This window comes from Vidua chalybeata, chromosome 2, assembly GCF_026979565.1.
Source record: "Vidua chalybeata isolate OUT-0048 chromosome 2, bVidCha1 merged haplotype, whole genome shotgun sequence".
NCBI lineage: Eukaryota > Metazoa > Chordata > Aves > Passeriformes > Viduidae > Vidua > Vidua chalybeata.
In genome coordinates this window covers 60,017,286-60,033,665 of record NC_071531.1, presented here as the reverse complement: position 1 = coordinate 60,033,665, position 16,380 = coordinate 60,017,286, and the positions used below count along the sequence as shown (strand labels likewise).

At 37.9% G+C, this 16,380-nt stretch overlaps 1 protein-coding gene across 4 annotated transcripts in view; it reads right to left on the bottom strand.

Moving 5' to 3' along the window:
• The window catches only part of UVRAG (UV radiation resistance associated), a 102,065-nt gene that overhangs the window by 40,348 nt on the left and 45,337 nt on the right, over positions 1-16,380 (bottom strand). For 3 of the 4 annotated variants that reach the window (XM_053934476.1, XM_053934477.1, XM_053934479.1), the window contains one exon: positions 4,832-4,910. The exons of the other annotated variant lie outside the window; for it this stretch is intronic. In XM_053934476.1, the coding sequence (XP_053790451.1) occupies positions 4,832-4,910 (79 nt within the window). The remainder of the gene's footprint in view (positions 1-4,831; positions 4,911-16,380) is intronic. 4 annotated transcript variants of the gene reach the window in all.

The window sequence follows — 16,380 nt, the reverse complement described above, 5'->3', positions numbered from 1 at the left end:
TAAAGCAGCAATAAAGATGCTTTCTTTTTACAGGCCTGCGTCTCAAAACTCAAAGCCACTGCACTCTCAATAACCCCTACTTCAAAGTTTTAAAAAAAATTAATTGAATTATTGAGATGAAAAAATCTAGAGCAGCAAGACCACTGCTCAAGCACTTGTGAGAGCTCAGTTCCACAAGGTCCATGTCTGTGCCCCAGCAGAACTGGGTGCCACCCACATTGTATGTTCAGAACAAAGAAAACTCTGAGAGATGCCATTTTGACCCTGTTTTGTGTTCACTTATTACCCACAAAAAACCTCACCAAGCTTCAGGGATTTCCTAATATTCATCCACCATAACAAGAGGTTTTCCTGGTGTAATCTCAATTACTTCGCTGTGAATACCAGGACAAGAGTTCACGTCTTTCTCCTACTAAAGCCTCAGATACTCCATACACATCCTAATTTAGGAGCTACAGAGTTTATGGGGCTAGTACTTGCTGAATACTCTCCCACTGTCTAGTGCTTTGGAGAGCTGTGCAATTAACTTCCATTCTTAGCAACTCCATTGTACTTCACCTTTGATAATTATAGGGTTTTTTTTCGTATGTATTATTAGACATAAGTGACTAACTTATCTTTGAAAAAAACCCTGCATTTCTATGCTAGTGAGAGTCAAACAGCTGAAATTCTAAATGGAAATTTACAGCCTTAGATAATGTTATCCAACTCAAAAAGCTCCTCTGTGAACTTTGTGAGGGATGTAATTTTACAAACAGAAAACATGGTATTGAAACAATTCATGCTCACATACAGATGGAAGTTATTATGAACTACTGGAATTAACACACATTGTTTCAACTTTGGAATGTAACAGCAAAGCAAGTTCCTCCAAAAAAGAAACTCTACCAAGCCAGTACTAGGCTGCTTCTAATTCCAGCTGAATTCTCCTGAGTGCTAGATGTGGTTTCCAGTGTTATTATCCTGCTGCTTTACAAAACAGTACCCCTTTATCTCTAGAAGAGTTTTTATGTCAGTAATTTTATTTAATATCAATCTCATCTCACTTCTTCCACACTCACATTTCTCCTTGCTACCAGAATTCTAGGTAATTGTAAAAGGAAAAAAAAAATCTGTGAAACCAGGGAAGCTTATACAAATAATTTAAAAATATTTCTTTAAGTTGATCAAGTTTTTCTGGGTTCTTTGTCACAGTGTTCAAAACTTGCATGAATGATTCAAGTGAGGTGACAGAGACCCAGGCTCTTGTTTTCATGTTCCAGTGAAGTCACCACTATTCTTCCCAGGGACCTCCAACCTTCCCACAGCACAGAGGGAATTAAGCAACTGATTTACACTTATTCGGACAAAGAGGACTGGCTCTCTGAATTAAGGTAAACACCTTTGGGTGATGGTCTGGAGATAAGACAGAGGCAGCTGCTCATTCTCTGTCCAAAGTTAATTTTTCCCACGTTCACAAGAATGAAGCATATCTGGACACTTCTCTGAAAGCAGCCAAACGGTCTGCTAAAAGCTACGTAAATTCAACAGTTTCAGCATCCCATGAAACATACAAGAACTCAGACAATCTTGTTTTTTAGGTCAAGTCAGCCCCAGAGCACAGAGGTTTTGTGATGCATTTCTGCACATTATCTACCTGCTCTGCTTTCACAGTGGAATTTCCACTTGGCAGAACTATATAAAGCAGCAATATTTGACCAAGGACATCAAAACAAAGGTGACTGCAACAGTTTATGTGGACATCATAACACTTTCATGATGAAATCAGTAGTAGAAGCACCCCCAGAAAATCCAATTTACTTTTATTATGTTTTTATATCCAACAGCATACAATCTCAAGCATTAACATGTGAACTACTAGTGTTCTACTAACCACTTTGAAGTCTGGCCACTGACTAGCTTGCACCAGCACCAATGACCCCAAGTAGAGCTGGAAACTCCTTTTATACTAATACATACTTAAACCCTTCATCTACTTTTTTAAGTTTAACATATGCCAGTGATTTCAGAAACCAACTGCAAGGAATTGGAAGGCAACATGGGTTGCCTTGAGTGACCGTGTGTTCAACCACCCAGAGTCCTTCAAAAACAGGACAAGAAAATGAGAATGAGCGGTTTCAGTAGGTCCAAAAGTGGTAACAACTTAGAGGTGACAAGTCAAAGAGATTAAACAGGAAAACAAGTGAAGTGGTGACAATTTCTATTAAAAAATACTACAGGCACAAGTGTCAAGTAACCCAAACTACACAAACAGGAAAGACAACCATCCTGGGCTTAATGAAGAATTCATCATTTTGACAAAAAAAATAACACAGCTTCTTGCTTGCATCACATAACTGAATGGCAAACTCCAGAATAAGGTAAAGACAAAGAAGGACTGAAAGGCAAAGCAAACAACACCACGACTCACAAGTTACAGAATGAACAACTAAGCAGAGATTAAGGAAAGCACCGATTTGATAGTAATGAAGAGAGAGATCTATCAAAGCATTTGAGGGAAAGACTAATCCCTTTTTCTCACTAATCTTCCCTCTGGAGGTCAAGTGTGAACAGCTGGCTGCCATTACTAATACCACCAACAAGGAGGTACACTCTACTACATTAACAGCCTGGCTAAGCTAATTTCCAAGATAGCAGGACTCAACTTTGTCTTAAGATATTTTAGCCTTTAAGTAATTTCAGAGGTTATTGTCCAAAATACACTAAGCATGGACAAGTCTGGAAAATGGTAAATGCAATCCAAGCTTAAAAAACAAACAACACAAAGATTCAGAAGCTTTACTTCAATTTGGGATAAGGAATGGCAAAAAAGTGAAAGAGAAAACTGGAAAAACAAACAAGACTAGTAGAAATTAAGCATAAAAAGGTTGTATTTTTCAAGAATAAAACTCTAAGACTAATGTAATTTCAAACAGGTTAGAAACAGAAATGTCATATTTCTCTTGGAATTTAAATCTCTTGGCATTTTCTGCTATAATATGCTCAAAAGCATGCTGGAGAAATGGGATATTGATGAAGTACAAGTGAATACAGAGAAAGTACTCTTTGGGTGTAAAAAGGAATGGTTCATGACTACAACTGAAGTGCTGGCAAAATGGGACTCCACCTGGAATAACAGAACTCCAATTCTATCCAATATTTTAATTAGGTAATCTGGATAGGGCACAGGCTCAGATGCAGCCAGCATAAAGCTGAGACTGAGTTCTCAACCTCTACTGTTATACCACCAAAGAAGAAACATGATTAAGATCAAGAAAGTTCACCTTCAAGAATACATTCAAGGTACAGCATGTAAAATGTGAATTAACCAAACCACCTGCTGTGACAGCTGCAGTTGGTCTGAAGCTGCACAGATAAGACTGGCCATAACAGACCCAACTCGGCCAGCCTAGTTCGTTAAGAAGTAGAAGTCAACAAGTCCCCGGGAAGACAATGGTAGGTTGGATTCGAACTCAAACAGGGGAACCCAGCCAATCCCATTCAATCCTGAATGCAGACCTCTAGTTGGCCAGTGAGCTAGGTGGTGTTGAGACCTTGACCACTCAGGTGTTCAAGTGTGGGAATTTTGAACCCCCTATAAAAGGGGGCGTCCATCAATAAACGTTGGCTGTTGTCGCTTGAACTCAGTGTGTTCAGTCGTGTGCCTGTCTCCAGAACTGCAACAAACATAATAACCTGTGCAAATTCAGAATGGACTGTTGTGTTGCAGAAGATACCTGGGGCTGTTGGTTGCACTGAATTGTAAGATTTACTCTGCTAGGTTTTTAAGAGAACAAACCTATTAGAACCCAATGAACTGGAAATAAAAGTACAAGACTTGGGAAGCATCTCTCCCATCCTACTCAATGTTTTGAAAGAAAAAAGCTCACTGGATCCAGCTTTGGGCATTGCATTTCAAGAAAAAAGTGGATTCAGATGGAGAATCTGAGACAAGATAAGTGTTGAAAAGTGTTCTTTCAATGCATAAAAGTTTGCAAAGAGGAAGAGACTTAAATGGATCAGATTATTGTAATATATAAACAAAGGTAAGACAGGTTTGCACTCAATGTCAGGAATTAGCTGTCTCTAGTGGCCAAGACAGTCAAGCACTGGAACTAAGCAGTACTTATATCACAAGCTTTTCTTCACAGAACATCACCAGGGACAGCATAAAAACAGCTGACCCTGTCCTAGGACTACATACCAATTGAAACAGCCAGGCCTCTTTAAGACCAGCTTTCTGAACATTCTCTGAATTCCATACCAAATGTGTTAGATGCAGGTATTACTGCCATCTCAAATACAAGTCTGCAAAGTCTCTTGCACTTTTCAGAGTAAAGGATGTTTTTTTTAAATACATCAAAAACAAGGAAGTAAGGTTGATTAGATAACTTTTTAAATAAAAGTCACACATTTGCAATACTTCATATTTTACATGTATTGCGTTTTCTTATAAGGGTAGAATACTAGTTGAAGTAATAATACAGCAAAATTAAAGACACATGAGCAAGAATTATACAAATAGATCTTCAAGTATGACAGAATTAAAAGACTGAGAATATTTACAGTTTTCAAAACAGCGTGAAGTCTATAGACTCATAGAACATACTATTTGAAAAGGAAAAGATTTTGTTATTATCTGGCAAGGCCTTCTCTAAGCACCACAGAAGAAAATCTCAAGCACAAAGCTGAAGATAAGTGAAAATATGTTTTCAAGGATGTTTTTCTTAGTTCACAGGTTTTCACCACAGAGAGCAGTATCACAGGACAGCACATGCACACTCACATCATACTGACACCAAGCAGAGAATACATATAAATAATAATAAAAAATAATCTCAAGTGTACCAACCTGTGCTATATTTTTGTTGAGAAGATAAACTCCATATTCAAACTGAAGCTTCTCCCCTCCTTTTGCATATAAAGGAAATCTGATGGGGAAAAAAAAGGGGAGGGGGGAAAGTATTTAAGGTGAAAGTATTCAGAAGCTTATGTAAACTTCAAAAAGCCCCAGATTCCTTTTCTGAGAAGGTAAAAATTTAAAAAGCTTCCTTTGCTGACTTCTCCCAGGAACCCCTCCAGAGGATGTATTTATGAACCCTCTGCAACTCCAGTCAATCAGCATTTAACAACTGATGCCAAAACTCAGCTACAGAATTCAATTTTTTAAAGTATTTCAGGTTTTTAAAAGACACTTTATGATTCTCCCAGGGCTGCAACACCCCTCTCACCAATCAAAGTGTAATTTCAGAAGCACATAGCACAATTCTAGATCCCACGTTATCCCTCTGCATTCACCTAGTCACACTTGGTTAGTTCATTTCCAAACAGAAGTATTTTTTAAAAAAGTTGTTTTCTTTTGATCATTACATGTGATTGACAGAGCACAAAGGCCTTTACACAGAGAAGAAACTTGCAGGCTCACTTACCAGAACAACATTCAGAATAGAAGTAATTCCTCTTTCAACAAACTTCACATACACACCAAAGGCTTGAGTCACAGCATCATAGGTCACTATAGCCCTTGCAAACATTTTATTACTGATCTTTATTTTTCCTACGTAATAAATACTGCTCACCATTTTAAATACCCAGATGTAGCAAATAGCTTGTAAGAACATAGCATGGCACTGCTGAGTGAGACAAGAGAACTGAAACATTAGTCCCTTAAATATTGGAACTCTTTGACAGTTTCTGCATTAAAGAATATGGTTTTATAGTCTGCTTAAAGAACCTCTGTTTAAGTGAAGCAGCCCTCAAACAGCTTTAACAGCTGTATGCTGTACTTCTAAGGATTGTCTTTTGACTCCTCCTCAGCACCAGAGGTTATGAGGTCATCATGGTCAATTCAGTAATCTTAGTACAAACTAAAATTTATTTTTATGGGTACTACAGCATGAATCAAGCTTTTGCCTTTTCACAAACCATGTCCTACAGCTCCTAATCAAGACGCTGAATGAATTATCCACATAAGCCCCAACCTACAGCAGAAACTAAGGTCTCTCTCAAATATAAGACACCAAATACAGGAGAACAATATCTACTAGAAACAACACACATTCTGGAGAGGTGATTAGGCAAAGTGAATTTTATCATCCATCAGCCCCATACTAGAGCATATTAGTAATTTTAGTAATTATATAGTGTCACTAAAGCTAAAGGTTAACAAGTCACGATCACAGCACATCAAATATTGAGATGTCAGCTTCAGGTTTTCTGCTACTTTCAAACTTGCTAGGTCTCTTTAAACCAAGGAACATAATCTCTGTGAATACTATATAGATAGCTAACCTTGCTTAATAGCAATCAACAGCAATCAATAGAAATCAAACTAGTTCCCCATGCAAGAAAATGAAACTTTCCCAAATGCTACAAAAATTCTGCAACACAGTATTCTAAGTGTAAAATATAAAGTAAGAGGAATTCATTTCAATATCTCCAATTACACTACCCAAATAGAGCAGGGGTTAGATTTAAAGCATAATTTACAATTAACAATCTAAAACTAATCAATTTTTTACAATAAAAGCACTATTAGGAACACAAACCATGTTTCCCTAAAAGGCAGCATTTCATGAAGTCACTGGTAACAGGAACCATGAATTCTATTATTAGACACAGAGCTCTTTGATCTATGCATTATAGAAAGGGGCTAAAAACTGGTTCATGGTGCTCACTGACATCTCCCACACAGAGATTCTTTCAAAAGGGAAAATCAGACTTTTCTGCTTATCACATTGACCCTGCTTCTTTGCCAGTATTCAGATTTCTATCCTCTAACTTCCACTAATTAATCTTGAAAGGCTTTAAACCAAGTACTTCCTCAGGTCAGCTTTCACAACAAAATCACTCAAATGAAAGTCTTGAAAACTGCCAGTGGATATCTCTGCATATACACATTTATGACTCAAGAGAAAAATATTACTAGGTTTTATGCCTCTCTCTTGGTGTTTTATCTTGCTTGCCCATTAAGCCTCATCACAAGCAATAAACTCAAGGGAGAGGAACACAGACATTTTATATAGTGCTTCAGTGAGTATAACTGAACTCAACTTGAACTGCTGCCTCCCTGTGTGAAATTCTTCTTGCCCACGCCACAGAAAAGCATTGACTGTAAGCTTAATCTTTCCCTTTGGCATGCTGCAAAAAGCTGAGTCTGCTGTGTAAGGATTTAGTTATACTAAATACTTTTGAAAAACACTATTTTCATGTTTTTATAATCACAAAATGCATAATAAAATTCAAAATGGCTTCCACTTACCTATTCTACTCCAAAATGCACCTTCCTTCTTTCCATTCTTGCTGATATATTTGGGGAAAAAAAAATTACTAAGCTCCTTTAAAGCAAAACACAGATACTTATTTTGAGAAAAAATATGAAGGAGTGTGATATGTTTGGTGGAAATAATCAAAAAACAAGCTACAGGTACCCTTTCTATAATCAACAGAAAATATTATCTGAGAGAAGTTATTAAGTGTTGGAAATTTGTTCTCAGTCCAGAACAGAGCTCAGAAGTTGAGTACTTCTCCTCAGAGTAGTACTTACACACTCCAGGAAACCACGCATCTGCCATGTGAACAGTCAGGAATTGTGAACAAAACAGCTTCTGCTCAGTGAGAATCAACATGTGCCTTTGCAAAAATATGTTGTCATTTACATACAGCTATGGAATATGATATTTCAATAGCATGTAGACTTCTTAAAATACAGTGCTAACACACCCTGAGTTTACAGAAGATGATCTATTTCTGTATATAAAGAGGCAATTCAGCAATAGTAGTTTTAATAGGGATTTGCAAAGAAGATCCTGGTTTAGAGAAAATTAACCTGATGCAAGAAAAAATCCACCATGGTTGGTAACTTGTAACAGGTTTACTCCATTTGGAGTTGTTTCTGTATCTGGTATTCCCACTGCTTTCAAGACATGTCAGGAAAGGTAGGAGTGGTAGGAGCCTATACTGGGGAAAAGCAACAAGAACTAGGAGTGATTAAGGGAATAATCAGCCAGCAGGCATGCGTAAAGGTGGCTTTAGGATCTAAGAGAATTGTGCCAAAGATGCTGAAATTAAACAAGTCCCACTCTGAATTCAGAAGGTGGAGAACTCTGGATAAGAGTGATCCAAACTGCACACCAGACTGATTTGAACCAGATGGTCAATAAGTGATTTGAGGTCTAAGATAACACAAAGAAGATTCTTAATCTTAAAAGCTTACATTTGTTTTGGGAGTCTCACGTTTTGCTTATTTAATCCTATAGGACTGTGACAAACACTAAGTTTTTACTAGTTTTTTTTGAGTCATGTTCTGTTATAGGGTTCACTGGGATATAAGTCAGATGACCAGTGTTATCCAGCTGCATCATAATGCATATCTGCAATTAACCACAAAACACATGCAGGACATTTTTAAGCACATAGTTCATATCCCCTTCCATGGCATATCACTTTGGACAAAACCTGTGTTTTTCTATGGTGATGCCACAATGACTGAACAGTTTCTCCCCTGGTGAACCAACACTATTATGTTCAAGACCCAAGCATTCCCAGCCCCACAAGAAATGGTTTTGATTGTCATTTCTCACAGATGACCCAAAAAAAAAAATTTAAATAAAATAAACCCAAAATAACAGAAGCAGATAAAAGACACTTTTAATCATCTCTGAATAACTTCATTTTAGCGGACCTTAAAATAGAGATGACAATTCATATGCCCTAACCTTACCTCTCTCATCCTTGCCCACTTGACCTCCCTCCCATCTCTCCTGCTTGGAGGGTTCCTAAGAGTAAGCCCCTCCTCTCTACCTGCAATCTTAATTTCAGCAAGTCAGTATACACTGCTTTATTTCGATCCATTCCCATTTAATTCATGCCACACTTCCTAAGCAGACATCAGCTAGTGGAAAAAGAACTCTTCCGCTTTAAAACTTGTTTTTCTATCAAAGTCACCTAATATGCAAATATTTAAACCTACGGAGGATCTGCTGATATGCAGTGAGTAAGGAAACAAGTGTGAGCAGGTCAAGGCTCAATAGAGTTGTGAAAAAGAAAAAGCAAGGCAGAGGTTACGTGCTTGGTTCACAGTTACCCTGACGGTGGAACATCAAGTCAGACTTTTAAATAAAAAACAGGGCTGAACATCTACCTGTAATCCACACTGAAACTACAAAACCAGCACATTACCATCAACAATGGAATTAAGTTTTGAGTTCAAGGACCTCACAACACTTCACAAATGCTAAGTTTTTAAATAGTTAGTTTGAATATTTGCATAAAAATATAATTCTGATAGGTATCAAGTTTAAAGGTACCCAACTACACCATCAACAGGACTCTCAGGCTTAGTCTGAGATTTTGCTTAGTCAAATTAGACTTTATTCTACCATGGTATTTAATCAAGTAGAATGCTCTGCAGACATAAGAAACACATGTAACTCTAACAAACTTAAAAGCAAAGTATAATCTCATTACAGTAAATCACATCAAGGTTACAAAGACTAGACAGGATACTAAATCATCTACTCCGGTTTAAAAGTCTTTCTATTAAGAAAGAGAAACCCAGTATATGTGTTTCCAGTCAATATGAAAAACCAATGCTGGCTGGTTGTCAGCATTTTCACTCCAGCTGACTCATGCACATACAAACAGCTTGTGCAGAACAGAACAGAAATCTGAGTGTCAAACCAGGGCAAATTCCAATTTTCAGTTCAAGGAGGATTCCTGAATATGTCTAAACACATTCATGGTCTGGTGGCAGTACAGGAGCAGCAGACATGATTTCAGATGAACACTTTTGCCAGTTGTGCTTGTCTAGGGGTCTAAAGGCATTTCTGCTAAAAGTTGCCTCTGTAATTATGGGATCCCTGCAGGAATCTGATCCAGAGGCTGCAGCCCACCCCATGAGGCCACAAGCCATTGCTCCATGTTGCTGTTCATCCAGACAAAAGATCATCTTGTAATCATAAAGCTACAGGCACAAAGATGCCTAATGTATCGCCTCTAAGGCAAGTTCAAACCACCCTGTACACTCCGTTGTCATAAGTTTCCTCTAAATAAACTTCATCCTTTCTAGGGGTAGGAAGGTGCTTTAAGTCACTTTCCATTGTTAATTTAAGTCTTTTCCATGATTCAAGATGTAACAAAGAAGACTGTGCTCATGTGCTGCTGAAAGTAAAACCAAGAAATTTCAGGCGCAGATAGAGAAAAAGCCTCTTGCAAGGATTTTTCATTTTCATATTTACAGTTTGAGGTGTGATGTCTGCAGTTCATATCCATAATATATTCTGGTGGGTTTTTTTCCTTACAAGGAATATTATTGACTCCTCAACAAAAGAAAGGGTTGCAACCCTTCTCTTACTGACTTTTAAAACCCCTGGCTTTGGTAAGAGCATAGGCAACAATTTGCTAATATAGTGTCTTCAACCAAAACTGCTCACTAATACTGATGTATTTAAAAAACCAGAAAACTGTCTACAGAAAAAGAGATCTTTTAAAGTTGCCCACAGATATTGATTCTGGAAAACCAGAGGCCTGTTTCAAAGCTACAGCAATGATTAGACTACTTGTGGTGTTTTAAGCATTAGACCATTTTTACAACTCAAATAAATTGTGCTAAGTATTCTACTATAACCACTAAAAACTCTTCATTGTCCTACTTTTTCCAGCTGACCCTAAACAAGTACTCATCAGCCATCAGGATCTCATTTAATTTAATATCTTTAGCTCATCTTTAGCCATTTTAAATAGTCACTCTGGTGCTTGATGAACACTCAAGTAAATCACTACAGGATTCCTGGTTCAGGCAAATGGTTAATGTTAGGAAAAGTTGAAAGAATCCTTATTTCATACATTTATTTCAGACCTCAAGCATCTCTTATGAATTCAAGTCCAAATACATTTACTGTTGTGTTCTGTGATTTATGAATTCTGCATCCAGAAGTATCATGTATCAGTATATGTACCAATATACTGATGGCTCACTTTTATTGTCTATAACCACCTGCCTTTAACACAAACTATTTTTAAAGCTTATGAAATTGCTTCATTTTTAACTGTTTTCACCTGCTTTTACTTTGGTAATACACCATATGTTTTAGATCTTTTATTCTCTCTTCAGTTCAGACCTCTGCCATATCCCAAATTATATTAAAGTCTCTAAGTTTCATTTGTACTTCAGAAAGCTCTTAAGGGAAGAAGTCAGTAAAATAATGGTTTCTACACATCACATCCAACTGTCTTGCACAGGCTCAAGTCTGGCACAATTTAAATATCATATTACATCTTATTTGGCAAATCTAAGTAAAATTCCAAATCTAGTTTGGTATCATATTACATAGCCTTAACTTTCCAAGTGATTCAGAACTTTAAGGACCAGTAATATTTGCAGCTTTATAAGCTAAATTAGGACACTTATGTTTTAAGAACACTTAATTATCACAAAATGGTTTGTATTGGAAGGGACCTAAAAACCCATCATGTTCCAACCTCCTACCATGGGCAGGGACATCTCCCACTAAACCAGGTTTCTTCAAGCCCTGTCCTACCTGCCCCTGCACACTTCCAGGGATGGGGCAGCCACAGCTTCTCCGGGCAACCTCTGCCAGGACCTCCCCACACTCACAGGGAAGAATTTCTTCCCAATATTCCATCTAACCCTGCCATCTGGCAGTGGGAAGCCAATCCTCCCTTGTCCCATCTCTCCAGGCCCTTGCCTAAATGCCTCTGTAGGTCTCTTGGATCCCCTTTACGAACTGAAAAGAGCTCTCAGGTCTCCTTGGAGCCTTCTGTTTTTGAGCCTGCCTCCAGAGCAGAATTTGTGGCCTCCTCTGGATTCACTCCAGCAGCTCTACATCCTTCTGATGTTAGACTCCAGAGCTGGAGGCAACTGCACGTGTGGTCTCGCCAGAGCAGGACAGAGGAGCAGAATTTCCCCCTTCACTGCTGCCCATGCCATGGGATCAGCCAAGTACACGGGTGCTTATGGGTGCCAGCACACATGGCCAGGGTAGGTCCAGCTTCTCATCCAGCCATTTTCCCAAGTTGTCCTTCTCCTCAGTCCATTCTCTACCCAGCCTGAACATGTGCTTGGGATTGCTATGATCCCAGTGCAGCACCTTGCATTTGGCCTGGTTGAACTTCATGAGGCTGGCACAGGCCCAGCTCTTCAGCCTGTCCAGGTCCCTCTGCCATCCCTTCCCTCTAGCACCACACAGCTTGGTGTCATTGGCAAACTCCATTTCACTGTACATGTCATTGACTTAGAAGTTAACTTAGAAGTTAAACAGTGCTGGTTACAATTCCAAATCATGAGAACACCAGTCATCACTGCTGTCCATTTCAACATCAAAACATTACCTGGTAGTTAAGTGCAGACTGGAATCTTAATCCAAAGATTAAATGAAGCTGACACCATTGCATTTTCACATGACCATATTTACGCTATCTTGCTGCCCAATACTTCCTGCCCAATTGTGTCAAATTTATCAGAGAATGAACTCAACCTGGCTTTTTCTTTCACTTCTCATTTTCAAAGACAGTAAGCAGAATGACTGCAGAGAGGTGGCTGCAGCACAGACTTGGCAGAATGCAGCTGAAACGCAGTTATTTATTACCATACAGATAAAGAACTGATGTATTTTCTGTGACTGTAAGTCACTTACATGACTAGCAGAGTCATCTAACAGATCTGGGGGAACAATTGTGTCTCATACAACGTTACTAATAATGGGTCAGTTAAGAAAAAAATGAATTTTAAGCTTTAGACCATGGATAGGACACTCTGCACAAGAATAGGACTAAATAGCACAATCCAGGTAAGATAATGGCTTGAAAAAACCAAAAGTTCTTGTTTGATATGTCTGAAGTATGAGGAGTGTAGAAGAAAAAGTTTAAATATTTACTGAAGTTTGAGTTATTTCAGCTTCACCCCATTCTGGGGTCTGCAAGGGGGTAGGCAGGGGAGGAAAGAACTAGTGTTTTCCCTCCAACCTAACCACATCTTGTTTGCTCACTGTAATGGAATGTTGTATTCATAGGAGGAAGCCTGTGTTATTTAAAAGTCCTGGGGCTTCTCTGAACCAGAAGAAATTAAACCCTGAAAATCTTTTAAGTCAGAAGGACCACCACTGTCCAGACAGCTCACTTGATATGACAATTTCTCAGGACACTTCAAATCAAATACTAGGACAAACTGCTCAAGAGCCACAAGCACCAAAATATCCAGCATTCCTAACATCTTAGCACTCCACCTGAAAATCAAGACACAAGAAGCTTTGGCTGCACACCTTTACACCCTGTTTCCTTCTCACAGCTCTATCAGCTTCAGAGCAAAGACTGCACAGATCTCCTGCAGAAGACCCAAAATTAAATGAAAAGACAGAAGACAGGACTACAAGCATGCATTTTGCTTGTAATTCCAGATTAAGACATAAATATGAGTTACAAATCACAAGCAAATTCAGACTGGATTACTATATGGTTTTGAGTTCCTACTTAACAGAAAAAGCTACACTTGTAAAACAAATTTCATGACAAAAATACAGACTGCCATGAGGGAAAAGCATATCCTCATTCAAGCTTTATACAACAAATAAATAATTAGTTTACTGAGGAAATAAAACATTAGTTTAATTTTATGAAATGTATTTTCAAAATGCTTTTCTGAACTGTTCATTTTATGATAATAAAAAGTAGAAGCATCTTTCTGTGATAAGTGTAACTGCTGTGACCTTGCTCTTGGGGAATGCACGATAGCTTCAGTATGTACAGACTGTAGAAAGAAAATAAAAGCAAAGATCCAGATTATGAAAGTTCAGGTAGCTCCTGACAGGACAGCCACCACTTTGTACAAGAGGGTATCATTCTATTGCTTCAGCAAATCATTTCAAACACCTCAAAATCACAGCAAAGAATCTATGGAGCCAGTGACACTGATGTTTTTTTTAAGCTGGGCATTTCCATGACATATTTCAGCTTGCATTCAAGGCTTGTACCATACAAGCCATGATGGATGTCACAACATATAGACTATCTGTAAGGACAGAGCAGACAACCTTTCTATCAGAACTTTAAATCTCACTGCCACTGAAGAATCATTTTTATCTAGGAGACACTTTATACTGGTCAAGTCCCTGCTTATTTTAAAAAATGAAGTAATGTTTTGGGAAAAAAAAAATCTCAACAGGAGTATAGTATTACAATGGGAGTAAATTAATACTAGTATGTCTTCACAGTAACATTTCTCAGCTGATCTCACATATCTGGGGTCAGTGGTCTCATATACTGCAGTAAACAAAATCTGCTTTCTCAGACTGGCCAGGAGCATGTTAAAACTTCCAGTTCCCAGAAACACTGTTAACATTATCTAAATTCATTAAACAAGACATGATCTAATTATTTATCTATACACAGCAGTATCTGCTGACTCAATGAAGGCAAAAGTATTGTTTTGCTAATCAAGAATCAAATAAGTCAGTATTCTAGCTAAATATCCTCAAGAATTGTAGAATATAAAAATACAGTTCAAGATAAGTTCACGGCAAAAAGCATTCTTTGAGCAATACAGCTGAACCCTTAACACACACTCAATCTGCCCCAACGAATCAACTTTTCTTTGATAGCGATTAGATTTCTCAAGAAACCATCTCTCTCCATTTAAGTTTGCCAAGATTTCTTCCCAAAGCTGCCATTTCATTACCTCAGCAGAAGTACCAAATATGAGTAAAGATGTGTCAATTGAGTTGGAAAATCTTAATGTCAGTGAAAAGTTATTCTTCACATGCTTGTGTTTTGATTTTTCAGACTGCTTTGTTTGCAAGTGACTTATCTGTTACCAGGCACAGAGCAATAACAACTTTAGTGATGTTGTACTAAGTCTACTGCAGCTGAAATCCTTATTTTCCCATTCTTCCAAATTGGAGTAAGGCCACAATAAGGAGGATCACTCACAGATTATGCTCATTCAACAAGTGGATCACAAATGCTCCAGAATTATCCGTAGGCCAGTTCAGCAACACTTTTCTCCACTTATTTGCAAATCCAGCTTGCCACACTTCAAAGAAATTAAAGATAATACATCAAGGAAGATAATTTGGAAGCATTTTTTGAGCAGAACTGTTTCCTTTATTCATATTTTATGCTGAAAAGAAATTTTTTACATCAGAACTTCCACTGTCAGTATCTCACTTTCCATGATTTAACACTGCATGAACCACACACAACATACCAGTTTTTCTGAGCAGTGCAAATGAGTAGGTCTAAAATACAACACCAATACACCAAAATAATTGCTTGAGTATGCGCAGATTCAAAATATGTCTTGCCTGATTTACTTACTCTGAAATTTGGTTACCTAAACTAATGAAAAGCACCCCAAACTGGACTAATCCAGTCTGCTGGGGTTTGAGTTCAAAGTTCAGTCAAGAAACTGTGGAGATAAATCAACATTCCCCACATGTAAAGGTGCTGCAGATCTTGTACATCAACTAAGATAAACTTACTCAATTCTTTGCATCCTTAAGGAATTCAGAACCACCCTGAAGACCCAAGAAGGGCACCTCTGATTAATGCTTTATGCACTCTTCAGTTGCAAGAAGTCTGCACTATCCCAGTGGAGAGTGACCTGTTTTTTTTATTTATACATTTGCCCTTCCCACAAGGGCTACAGCAATGAATTCAAACTGGCCTTCAAAGTATCAGCACCTAGAGAAATCAAACATCAAGACAAAAACTGACTAATCACTGCAATCTTCTGGCATGCTTGAGGTTTTCAATAATGATCAAGCTGAGCTGAATAAAAAGACAAATTTGAGGTGTAACTCCAACTCATAAAAATAGCTTCCAGGAAATTACTTCATGAACAAACCTATCCCTTTTAGCTATATAATTATTTAGCTGTATTTTGATCCTGTTTTCTATGAGGGCCCAGTGTTAAAATAGACAGATGTTTCCCACCTTAATGACAACAAAAGGTATTTAGACAGGACAAGTAACCCATGGCAGCATCCTTAATTTCACTCCCCCTTACATAATTTCATATATCTTTTGGTTGCTGAGGTACATTAAAGTCATAAAACAACTGCAAAGATGTCAGATGCCTCAATGTACATGTCCAAGACTTGCATGGTAGCTGTTTGAATCCTTTGGCTTTTGCTGTCTGTGTTTGTCATGCACAGTGAAAGGAGAAAAAAAAAGTCTTTCTCTAAATTACAAAATGCCAAGGAAATCTTTACAGTTGTTTACTGTTATCTCAGATCAACTAATGTCAAATATTCCTACCAAAAATGCACCAGACTAGATCAGGTTTCTTCCGTTACTGTCTGGGTCCTATTTGTTTATCTTTAAATTTTATATATATTTTTGGCCTTTATAACACTAAATACCAACAAGTTCAATATTTAAACACAT